The sequence below is a fragment of the Lepisosteus oculatus genome, chromosome 19 (genome assembly GCF_040954835.1).
Source record: "Lepisosteus oculatus isolate fLepOcu1 chromosome 19, fLepOcu1.hap2, whole genome shotgun sequence".
Taxonomy (NCBI): Eukaryota; Metazoa; Chordata; class Actinopteri; order Semionotiformes; family Lepisosteidae; genus Lepisosteus; species Lepisosteus oculatus.
Window position 1 is genome coordinate 7,123,470 of NC_090714.1, and position 12,044 is coordinate 7,135,513.

General features: G+C 43.9%; 1 protein-coding gene across 4 annotated transcripts; it reads right to left on the reverse strand.

The window, feature by feature from the left end:
* Positions 1–105: 105 nt before the first annotated feature.
* On the reverse strand, positions 106–6,086 carry c19h8orf33 (chromosome 19 C8orf33 homolog). Of its 4 annotated transcripts, none has more exons than XM_006637089.3 (8): positions 5,948–6,086; positions 5,626–5,675; positions 4,861–4,948; positions 4,081–4,218; positions 2,646–3,124; positions 1,966–2,056; positions 1,139–1,285; positions 106–574 (listed from the first exon to the last, which is right to left on the reverse strand). In XM_006637089.3, the coding sequence occupies exons 2-8, from the start codon at positions 5,632–5,634 to the stop codon at positions 399–401; spliced, it is 1,128 nt and encodes a 375-aa protein (XP_006637152.2). In that variant the 5' UTR covers positions 5,635–5,675; positions 5,948–6,086; the 3' UTR covers positions 106–398. The 4 variants fall into 4 exon arrangements, with proteins under 4 accessions (XP_006637152.2, XP_015215499.2, XP_069036854.1 ...); XM_015360013.2 differs by having other exon boundaries at positions 2,646–3,010; positions 5,948–6,085; XM_069180753.1 differs by lacking the exon at positions 5,626–5,675.
* Between the last annotated feature and the right edge of the window lie 5,958 nt (positions 6,087–12,044).

The window sequence follows — 12,044 nt, forward strand, 5'->3', positions numbered from 1 at the left end:
GTTATTGTCATTTTTGAAAGCATTATGTGCATTTTTTAACCATTTAACCCAGACTCAAGTTTTGCTAATCTGCAACGGTGTAGCAATGATAAATTGTAAAGGCTGTAAAATCGTTTTTTTTTTATTTTACTAAACCATACAGATGCATACAAAAAGACTATTTACTTAGAAGAGCCTTACAAGGTGACTTTCCTTGTCATGTTATTACAAAAGTTTCATCTCAAGAAGTCTGAAATGATAAAATTCACTTTTACCTAGAACTTCTAGCACCGATTACCCAATGCCCCCCAATTTGAGTCATTAACATCTTCTCTAGTAAGAGAGAAAACTCTTGCACTTCACTCTTCCTTACCATATTTTCTTTTTACACAAAACTGTCTGACAGAACTCCTGTCAGTTTAGAAGAAGTTGAAGTGAAACTCCTCCTGGGCTGGTGTGAAGACAAACCTCTGGTCTTCCTTGCTCTGTGGGCCTGGCTCCTGGGGTCCCGCCTGTGTCTGGGGCTCTGCTCTCCGCTGAAACACTGCTTTCTTAGGGGGCGCGGAGACCGCAGTGACACGGGCCGACTTCAGAGCTAACGGGAAAGGATAAGATGTGGAGAATGGCAGGGCTCCATAGAAACTGGCCGCAGACATGCAGTTTCTATTGGAAATTGTAAATGCACTGGAATTATTCTAGGGATGAAGTTTAGAACACATAAACCACAGATGAAAGACATACTCATGTACCACTAATCATTCTAGTTGCTCTTATATCCAAAATTATGGAAACATTCAGGTTGTTACAGTACTGTTCAAACTGTCTGAAGGTGAGCAGAGATAATTTCTGTATTACCAATATTTTTTTCATCCACAAAACGACACCTATTACACACACACAGACACTGATGAGAAAATAATCATTTAAATGCAACAATTGGACAACCGTTTCTTCTAAGAAAGATTTTCACACAGAAGTTTGTCTTATCTGTTAATCAATGAAGGCTACTTTTTAAATGGACTTTTTCAGAACCATACAGTATATACAGAGGGTTTAATTTAAGATTTTTTTAATGCAGTTCATCACAGCTGATAAGGCTGCTGATAAAGAGACAGTGGCCAGCAACAATCCTTTTAATGTTTTCCTATAGATCACTCACCTGTTTGCATGAGCTTCACCTGCTTGGCCTTCTCATCCTCCATCTTCTTTCTGTAGTCCCCCAGCATGGCCCTCATCACCTGTCTCTTCTTGACCAGCGGGGCCTTGTCGCTGCGCAGGGTCTTCAGCGCACGGTTGGCCTCCTCCACTGCCAGCAGTGGAGACCCAGACACAATTAAACATCCACAAAACAGGTTCTGTTGTCTCTGCTGAGACTTTCTAGAGTTTCTGGTTAAACCTGGTTGTGGTTTGAGTGAGGAACTGCAATTGTGGGTGGACAACACAAGCAGACATCAATTCTAGTCTGCAAAAGCAAAAAAAAAAGGGGCTCTTTTTCAATGTAGTATTACCATCTACATGTTCCTTTGCAGTTCGCATACTCACACAAGAGTTCAAACCATAACAGAAAAACTGTAACCCTCTTGTTTTAATTCTCAAGAGGGACACTGATACTCTCGCTTATGAGCAAGGGAAGTTGTTTACAGTTGTTTCACTTCTTAAAACTAAACCAGCACAACTATTTACTTAAAACTCCACTAGCGACCAGGTGAACTGCAGCTGATATTGTACTCTCAGTAACCATCTGCTTGCAGTCTTCAGTTAAAACTGCACAAGTACTACCCAAATGATTGGGAGATGCAGATCAGGGTGGGGACCAAGGCCCAGTTTTAGAGCTGACAGGCTCAGCACTCGTCAGCCCTGACAAGGCAAGTCTGCTATTGTCATACTGATCCTAAAGAGCTGGCATCTGCGAGTTCAAAACATGTTCTCAAAAACTGCAGCAGGCAGGCAGGCAGGCTCCATGACTCCAGTGTCCTGCTGGCTCACCTTGTTTGGGAGTGGACTTCTGCGTCCTCAAGCCGAGCTCCAGCTGCTCCACACACCAGTCCAGCTCCCTGGCCAGCTGCTGCTCTGGGGACTGGAACACGAACACACAGAATTTTTCAGAACCATAATGGCCATTCTGTATATTAAGGCCTTACGCAACTCACACAGCCCGATAAACAACAGCTTGGCGCCTTGATGGGATTGGAAACTCACACGAGAGATGCCTTTGATAATTGTGATCAACACAAAATATTTTAACAGATTAACTGGGACTCTAACTGAATTATCTGCGGATTTCCAAACTACAGCTGGGTTAGATGAATAACTTTTGTTAGGGCTGGACAGATGAGATGTTTCGTGATCAGCAAAACCTCAACAAACAGTGTTTCCCTCAGATTCAAGTTATGACACACATTCCAGAGCAAACATAAAAAATGGGAGTAACTGCAGACCTAAACTGACACACACAATTATATTTCAAGGTCATATTGTACCACTGGAAAAGCTGGGGTTGCTATCTTTTAATCATGGGTGAACTATTTTGCTGGAGTGAGGTTCACCAAAAGTATTTTTGTGCCATGTGTCTGTTCCTAAAAAAAATGAAAAAGTGTAACTTGAAACACAAAGCATATTTTCAACACCCTTCACCCCAGCCTGCTGCAGAAGGGCACTCGACTCACCAGAGCCGCCAGCTCCCCTGTGTTTCTGGGTTCTGCCTCCTGCGATGCAGGTGGCTGTTTCTGCTGGCTCTTGCTCTTCTCTGCATGCGGTTTCTTCCTGCTGGCCTTCTTCTTTTTCTTGGATTGGGAAGGTGGGGCTTCAGGGTCCTGGTCTTTCTGCTGCGCATTCCCAGAGTTCCCCTCTCCAGGGTCCGGCCCCTGCTCCGCTGTGCTCTGTTCCGTCTCCGCCGGCTCGCTGGCAGGGACCGGGAAATTGAAGGCAAACCCAGAGCTCTGCCCTTGCAGGAGGTGGGGGTCCAGCGATGCCACGTCCGCGCCAGGGGCCTGGGGGGGCGTTTCGGCTGCCACCTCTGCTGGCACACCCTCTGGGAAGAAGTTGAAGGTGAAGGAGGTGTCACTGGGAGTGAAGTTGCTGCCCTCTCTGCTTCCGTGGTATAGAGCCCCCACTACCGGCACAGCGACCCCCTGGGGCACAACTCCTGCACAACACACACACAGAAACGCATCACACTCCCTCATCCCTCGACACACCAGCCATACCGCAACACACACAGCCGTAGTGTAGTAAACGCTGTAGTTTGTCATTTTCACTGTTTAACAGATGTATTTCTGGTCATGTCTAGCTTTCAAAGCTGCTTAACTTCACAGTACAATTTAGAAATCTGGAAACAACACTAACCACAATAATAATTAATAATTGCTTACACTTATATAGCGCTTTTCTGGACACTCCACTCAAAGGGCTTTACAGGTAATGGGGATCCCCTCCACCACCACCAATGTGCAGCCCCACCTGGATGATGCGACGGCAGCCATAGTGCGCCAGAACGCTCACCACACATCAGCTATTAGTGGGGAGGAGAGCAGAAAGTAATGAAGCCAATTCATAGATGGGGATTATTAGGAGGCCATGATTGGTAAGGGCCAATGGGAAATTTGGCCAGGACGCTGGGGTTACACCCCTACTCTTTTCGAGAAACGCCCTGGGTTTTTTAATGACCACAGAGAGTCAGGACCTCGGTTTTACGTCTCATCCGAAGGATGGCACCTGTTTACAGTATAGTGTCCCCATCACTATACTGGGGCATTAGGACCCACGTGGACCACAGGGTGAGCGCCCCCTGCTGGCCCCACTAACACCTCTTCCTGCAGCAACCTTAGTTTTTCCCAGGAGGTCTCCCATCCAGGTACTGACCAGGCACACACCTGCTTAGCTTCAGTGGGTTGCCAGTTGTGAGTTATATTGCAATATTGCATCCTATTGATTATTAATACAAAGGAAGCGTATGAAGTTAAAAGACTGAAAACTTAACTATGAAACAATGAAATTCAGTACCTGTATAGATATGACAATGGGAACCACATTTCCAAGAACAGCAACACTGAACATAGTTGTTAAGGCATTGATCTTATTACAACAGGAGGTCTGGGGTACCTGAGCCATCCTGTGTCTTGTACTCCTCAGTCATTCTCTGGCGATAATCCCCAAACACGCTCTGCATCACCCGCCTCTTCTGCACAAAGGAGGAGCCCCGTGACTGCAGCACACTGAGCACTCTCCTCTTGTCCTGCGCTGCAGTCAGGCAGAGACAGGACTGGGGTGAGGCCCTCACTGACAGAACAGCTTCCGAACACGCACAACCCACACGGATCATCTCTTTCCAAGACCAAGGTTCCACACGTCATCCCTCGTTGCCAGCAAGTGATTGCTTGATTACTGCTTCACTGTCAGAAACTTGCTTCACTTTTTCTTAACACTCTCTGTGTATTTTTCCATGTCAGTACTGCAAACAGTAAGTAAGGGCAATGTTCCTGGATAGTCCTTCACTGATTTATAAAGAGGGTTAACATGTAATCTGTGCATGTAGGAGACTAAACATGTGTCATCCCAAACTCTTTAATTGATTTTTTAATGTAATAAACAAGTATTTCACTCTTTATACAATTTCTGACAAACCATTTAAAATCCCACCACAAGCAGATCTTAACGGCCATCAGGAGGGAACACTTTGATACACATCTGCTTTATGTCAACGGCACTAACTGAGCAGTGTTCCCTTGTGAACAGCTTCTTCATCTGCCACTGCAACAAAACTGGACGACTGAGGTAAGAATATATTGCCTGGACCAAGTGCTTCAACACCGTACTGCGAAATGTTTGTTAGCTTGGACGCTGTGTGGGAAACCAGGGTGCCAGTGCTGTGGTGTGGCTCACCTTGCTCAGGGCTGGGGCCTGTCAGTAAGCCCGTCTCCAGCTTCTGGATACACCAGTCAAGTTCATCCTGGAAGGTGCCCCAGGGAGCCTGAACAGGAATCGACACCATGAGCAGGTTTCTCTCCCGGCTTACTGATGCTGCTCAACCCCTCTGGCCTGTCCCCAACACACTCTGGTCACGTTCCATTTCAAATAAACCCAAACAAAACTAGTCATCCTAGTTCAGGTGCGTAGCTGCCCCAGCGGGCGTAGGCTACGGAGGAACAATAGGTTTATTTCATGCTGAAAAGAAAAGAACACAACGTTTCAGAGCCTTCTTCAGGTGTGAGGGTAATAACTGTGTTTTCTTTCTTCCCTTTTCAGCCTGGAATAAACCCATTACTTGTTCCTTTGAGAACTAGTTATCTGTCCTTTTACAGTAGACATTTGTTCTGAATTCTACAGCTCTTATCAGGAGTTAGTTGGGGTGTCCTGCGTCTTCCAAACCTTCTCTATTTGTCCCTCAGAGAAGTAGTCAAGAAGAGAAGCCGAGGATTTTCCGTTTCTGAAAACCTTTCAGATCGCTGCTGGTAGATCACCATATGGAAACCTTTGAGAAAGCTGCCCTGCATGTTGTTTCAAAATGACCCTTTAAGCCCCTCTTTCAAACAGCTCAGAGTGGATTACACTAAAATAGTACCATATATATGCCCACAACCACATCTCAAACGGGTAGACGAAGATAACAATTACGATAACAATTACGAAACAAAACTTTAATATTACCTCTTCCATCACGGAATCCTACACAATCCGGAATCGCATTCCTTGCTTTCCTGAACATAGGAGGGAGGGAGTTGAAACGGCGGGATGTTATTAATAAGTGTTAAGGGTATTCCAGAGTTTAGATCGAAATAAATATTGCATTACTTTAAGAATACCGGTAATCACACTGATTATTAAGACGTTCAATTTGTATACACAAATCTTACCCACATTAGAGGAAAATTAACACGTCTGAGATTAAGATTTAGACATCTTTTCAGATCAGTACAAACTTTAAAACCAATGCCAAATATGACCAAGCAGCAAAATAAGAGTTACCAACCTTCTGTATTCACTTTTCGGAATAGTACTCAACAACAAACTGCTTTGTTTAATATCATTTCTGTCACTAGTAAGGGTACACCACTACTGCAGTCCAACAGCACAATACAAATGACTCAATCACGTGTCTGAAACAGCAGTACGCCCTCTTTTAATTTCCTCCGGGTAAAGTCAATAGCGCAGGTCAGGTCCGCTGACATTTAGTTCCGCAAGACCGAAATTCAAACTCTTCATTTCACTCCAATTAAACGGAAAATGCTGATCAATTTGTACTGGACTATTTACGGCTTCGTGTTGCCTTATATACACGCAGTGTGTTGTCACAAATCCACTTTATAAACCACTTTGCTTTCAATTTTAAAGTATACAGAAGTATTATTTATCGCCTTTTCAAAAGTACATGCTTCAAATACCATAACTAATTAACCTCCACTCAGTGGGTTTGTGTCCCTTTTTGTTATATACTCACAAATCTGGACTCCTTCTTCGGATGTGAACCCGAAGAAGGCTCCACATCCGAAACGACGTGTTTCTTTTCTTCTCTTTTCAGCATGGAATAAACCTTTGCTTGTTCCTTTGCAGCTTACGCCTGCTGGCGCGGCTACCTACTTAATCAGGAATCTTTGCCTCGCCTTTCCGTAGCTGACAGCGGCATTGCTGTGTTCAAGAGATCTCATGGTCACTAACATCACTCTAATTTGCAACACGTTGCTTAACAGCTATGATCATCTGAAAGGATTGTCGTTTTCTTTTCGTTTGGTCTTTATATGACCGGTTTAATCCCTTTTTCTTTATATATAATATTTCTGCTGGCAGAAGTTCGGCTATAACCGTTCCATCAAATTTTGCTGCAAGATCCATCAGACGTTAAATATATTAGTTCAGGTGGGTAGCTGCGTCAGCATGCGTAGGCTGCAAAGGAACAAGTCATAGGTTAATTCCATGCTGAAAAGAGAAGAAAGAAAACAACGTTTCGGCCGAAGAAGGCTCCAAGGATGAAGGAATAAACCTATTACTTGTTCCTTAAATATATTAGGCAAGCAGAGAGGATTACTGGGGCTGTGAGTTACTCAGAAGTAATCGGGGAACGCAGAATTACGACAGCTCCTGTTTTACAGGGTTTGACATGGGCTTCAGCTGCATGCACCCTCTGCTCTGATCGAGAGAGATGTAAACTGTATTCCCCAGTATCCTGTGTGCCATCAATCCCCTGCAACTGGTCAACAGAAGGCGTTACGAAGCTCAAGGTAAATTCACACAAAAACCTAATGCTCCATCAAATCAAGAGAGAGAATTCAAAACAGGATCTTAGGGAAGACGCACCCAGCGATTGGAACAATGTCAAGTGGTGTTGAGCGGGCTAGACACATCTACAGTATAACGTAATGCAGCTCTTTCCAATTTAACGACGGAGATAGTGCAGCTGACACTACTCCTGAATGACCACTAGAGGGCCTTGTTGAACGCTAGCTACTGTATTTGTGTTCCGGATACTTCTCAGCAGTTCAACGTTTTAAGATGAGCTATACTCCATGGTATCCAAAATGAAAGACTGCATATTGAGTAGGGAGATGACTACAGCCTGGACAGAGAAACTGGGTAAACAGGCAAACCTGGCTGCCCAGAGAGGAAAGGCTGTGGTCCCACTGCCAGCAGAGAGAAGTACAAAGCTGCTCTTCCTGCTAAGCAGCAATAAATACTCAGAGAGTAGACAAAACATTCTTCCCTAACATAATGAATCGAATCCCAGAGTTCCTAGACCTGCCAGAACCAGCACACTGTCCAATCATACGGTGGGAGGAACCTCTATAGATTTGGCATTCCAATACACAAGCTGAGAAACAAAGAATGAGTCTCAAATAATATTGTTTTTGTTATAAATGTCTTGCTAATTATAAATGCATTGCCAATACTGTGATTCATGGTTATGGTTATGCTAATACGATTTTTGAATTTGAATTTGGACTCACGCAGCACAGTTCAGGCACACTCCTCAGCTGGATTAAAGGGGAATTGCAGTCCCAAATTCTCAGACTGGTAACAAAATAAATTCATTGACATTATAGAAAAAAATTACGAATTTCAAATTAAGCACAAAATTGTTAACTTTTTGAAAGTACTGTATGTTGCCATTTTGCTGCAAACTCACATTTGAATTCCCACAATCTGTGACGTGAAGCAGCCCTTCCTGCTCACTAGTCACTGTAATGACTAATGTACTGTGAAGTACAAGCGTATACAGGTTCTGCAGCAGACATTTCACTACAAAAATGTTCCATCGTGATCTGCATGCAGAGTTAACGAGTAGTAATTGTTAGCAAAACCGTCTCAAAATTGACAGCAATATTTCTTTTGGATTAAAAGAGATGTATTCACAAACCTGCTTATTTACAGTGTCAGATGGCCGCAGCACATCACCAGAAGTTTTGTCTCAATCATAATCGCAGAACATGGCGCTGAGCATATCTGGAAAGGTTGTCTATTTCGCGATGTAAATTACATGTTACTGTGTACATTTTACTTTTATAGTGGTTTGAAATGCACTCATTGATGCCGATTCTGTCTAACCCCAAAATATAAAAAAGTGTTTTAATTCCCCTTTAAATCTCTCTCCTGCTTCACCAGTGTTGGACGATGATTACAGTTGTGTGTATCGGCTCTTATAACATTTCTTAATATTGTAGATTTTGTTTTCTTTTCGGGTGCGTCTCAAAGCGGCCTCTTCGGCAACACTGTAAATGGTCATTGCCAACAAGGCAACCCGAGCCTGACAGGGCTCCTACTGCTTCCTGCTGCTTAAGCAAACAAGTGGCTCAACAGTCCAGTGCTGTGGACACTGCTGGAGAGGTCCCCTCACTGTTTCCCCGCTCAAAGGTTGACTGGCTACCATGGCAACTAAAGCCCTCAAAACAAAAGAAGGTTAATGACAGGCCTGCAGTCCAGTCAGGCCTCCGGATACAATAAGAGCTCTTTTGTGCACACAGCAGCCTCTAAATCAGGCGTCTCAAATTCATTTCCTGGAGGCGCAGAGTATCTTATTGCTTCGTGTACCAGCTGAGCTCTAGGTTCTTTAACGAACCCAATCGATTCGCCTGATTTCTTCTCTTTAGGCCTCAGCATGCCTGGCACATGCCATCTCTTAGATTAAGTACATCTTTTTGAAACCACCACAAAGTATTCTTTCATAAAAAACAGTAAAATCATGTAAAAAAAAAAATAAACTCATTGGCAGCAGCTACTGTTTATCATCACCCTGTGACCCACTGAAGCCCAGCCGGTGTGAGCTTGGCCAATACCTGGACGGGAGACCCCCTGGGTTGCTGCTGCAAGTGGTGTTAGTTGGACCAGTAGGGGGCGCTCAGCCTCTGTGTGGATCCTAATGCCCGAGTATAGTGATGGGGACACTATACCGTCCTTTAGTGAGATGTAAAGCCAAGGTCCTGACTCAAATTTCCCATTGGCTCTTACCAATCATGGCCTCCAAATAATCCCCATCTATGAATTGGCTTCATAACTCTGTTCTCCTCCCCGCTCATAGTTGATATGGGTTGAGCGTTCTGGTGCACTATGGCTGCTGTTGCATCATCCAGGTGGGGCTGCAACTGCATCCACTGGTGGTGGTGGAGGGGAGTAACCATTACCTGTACAGCGCTTTGAGTGGAGTGTCCAGAAAAGCGCAATATACCTGTAAGGAAGTATTATTTTTAGTGACCAGCACTACCAAGTCGGCTCAAACTCTGCACAAGTTTGAGCAGCAAAGCTGAGCTGATTAACACCAGACGGTTTCAAAACCAGGAGGGTTAAAATTTAAAGAGGGTGAAAATTTGGGATTCTAAAAGTAAATATAAATAACCTGTAATACAGATTTCACAGTCATTTCGATCATATTTAACATGTGAATATGCTATTAAACCCTGTTCCAAACATACATCATAAGACTATAATAAGGAGTACGTTACACTATTCAGACATCTAAAGTGAAATATTCTGCTCTATAAGACACAAGGGTCCAGGTCAAATAGTATAGAATAATTAAACATTTTTTTCTATTTTTTCTTAAACAGCTTTCTAAAAGGTTGCTCAACTCAGTTTGGACTTTATGCTTTTCAGGAAGGTTGCAAATCACAGCACACTGTACTGAAACTGAAAAATAGACCGACCTGGTCCTGAACTGACTGCATATAAACAGTCTGAATGGGGCAGTATGATTCCAGTATGGCTTACTGTACAGGTGTGCACAAGTACAGTGATGCCAGCTCCTGCTTCTGCACAGTATATATCCACAAACCATGTCAAGTCTGAGGAGGAAAACCTCCCAGTTCTTTGTGTTCGGTTTAAAAAAACACAAGTTGTTTATTCAACAAAGCCCGAGTGGGAAGGATTTCGCATCCTAATCCAACCGCACTTGTTGAAACCTTTACAGGATTAGCCACTTGTGTGGTTTTGGTTTCATCCGTTTCTCTTGCCTTTGGTAAAATTCCCTGCTCTCTCAACCTTACGGAGCAATATCGACGCGGTTTATCAGTGCTGCTCCACCACTCTTCCTGCGCTTTCCAGTAGCTCACTATGAACTGAAACCTCCTCTCAAACAAGGCCCACATTGTGTTTGTTGCAACGTTTTTCACGGATGGATCTGGAGCAAAGAGATGCGCAGATACACACACACACACTACGCATTACGCATTACGCATTGTGTTTCGTCCAGCTGTCTCCTTCATGGGATTCAAACTCTGTCTCTCAGACACCTCCCAGTCTCGAAGCTCAATGAAGCTTCACTGTACCAAAAGACCAGTCCTGCTACCAGGGCATAATTCAAGGCTACAAAAGTTACCAGGGATTTAATGTTGGCTTAACAGATTGAAAGGTGGGGGAAGTTTACAATGCTAAAAAAAAATAAAAAAAATCATCATATTAGTACATATTCTTTCTTCTATGTAAACTTAAATAAAAACGATTGTATCCAGTAAATAAGAGAAATATTTCAGTGTGTGCTGATGATTCATAGACTATACCAGCACTCTTTAGCAATGACAAAGCACTTACTTACCTTTCTTTTCTTTATACATTATTGAAGTCCAATTGAACAGTCTTAACTGTAGATTGCCCAGTCCTACCTGGAGACTGGGTACACAATGATCAGATTTGAGTCACTGTCTATCTGGTACAAAGTGGTTACAGCTGTGTTAATCATAAGCCTGACATGACCCATAAATGGCCTCTCCAATGCCCAGATCCCGAGAATACAAAGGTTTGGAATTGAAAGGTCTTTCAGGTCATCTTGCTCCTTGGGTATAGATACTAAAATCACACACATCTCTTTTCTTAAAGGATTCCAAGTTCACTTTCAATGTCTTGGCTGTGTAGTTTGGTCCAGAAATACTAGGTGACCCATTGTCTAAAGACGTACCCCCTATTTTTAGTCCAAATGCATCTCCTCTACACTTTCCTAAGTGTGAACCCTAGGGTGAATTTACCAATACCTGAGGATTCTGAATGCTTGATGGCACAAGATTCAGCTCCTTTAATCTGCCTGGATAGGATATTCCTCCTGAGGAATGATACTACCAAGGCACTGAATGAGTGACAAGCTAATTACTGTTCTAATTTGCGGCTGTGTGCGGGCGTATCTTGTGTCTGTAAAGAAGGGGGGGGTCCTCACAGCCTGGCTCATAGCTGTCAGGTCCCTCCTCTGGAGCTGGTGAGAGGATGCAGGGGCCCCCTCCCTGCAGCACCCTGAGATCCATCACTTGGCTGCACAGCTGCACAAACCCCCCCGTTTGTTTGCTCAGACTGGGGAGGGATGGGGCTGCAGCCTTGACTGAACACAAAAAAAACAACACAAACAACGTTGACATCACCCTTTAATAGCTGTTGATACCAGCCCGAGGCCTGTCTGACGAATCTCTAGGTGGTCCTTGAAGGGAAACGAACAGAAAACTCCCCAGATCATCTTCTCCTGCCCTTCCAGAGGATGTTCACTGCTTCCAGAAAGACAAGGCTGCTGTGCACTTACAGTACCAGCAACACCGCTTTCAGAGCTGCACCCCCAGCTGTTTGTGCAGCAGACTCAATTCAGATTAATACGTTTATATGTATAC

What these genes read in the sequence shown, in the direction of transcription:
- c19h8orf33 (XM_006637089.3), bottom strand. An exon ending in CAAGACACAGGATGGCTCAG is followed by an intron (nt 3,125 to 4,080) that starts GTACCCCAGACC and finishes TGTGTTGTGCAG; the next exon opens with GAGTTGTGCCCCAGGGGGTC. An exon ending in GGTGAAGCTCATGCAAACAG is followed by an intron (nt 575 to 1,138) that starts GTGAGTGATCTA and finishes CTTTCCCGTTAG; the next exon opens with CTCTGAAGTCGGCCCGTGTC.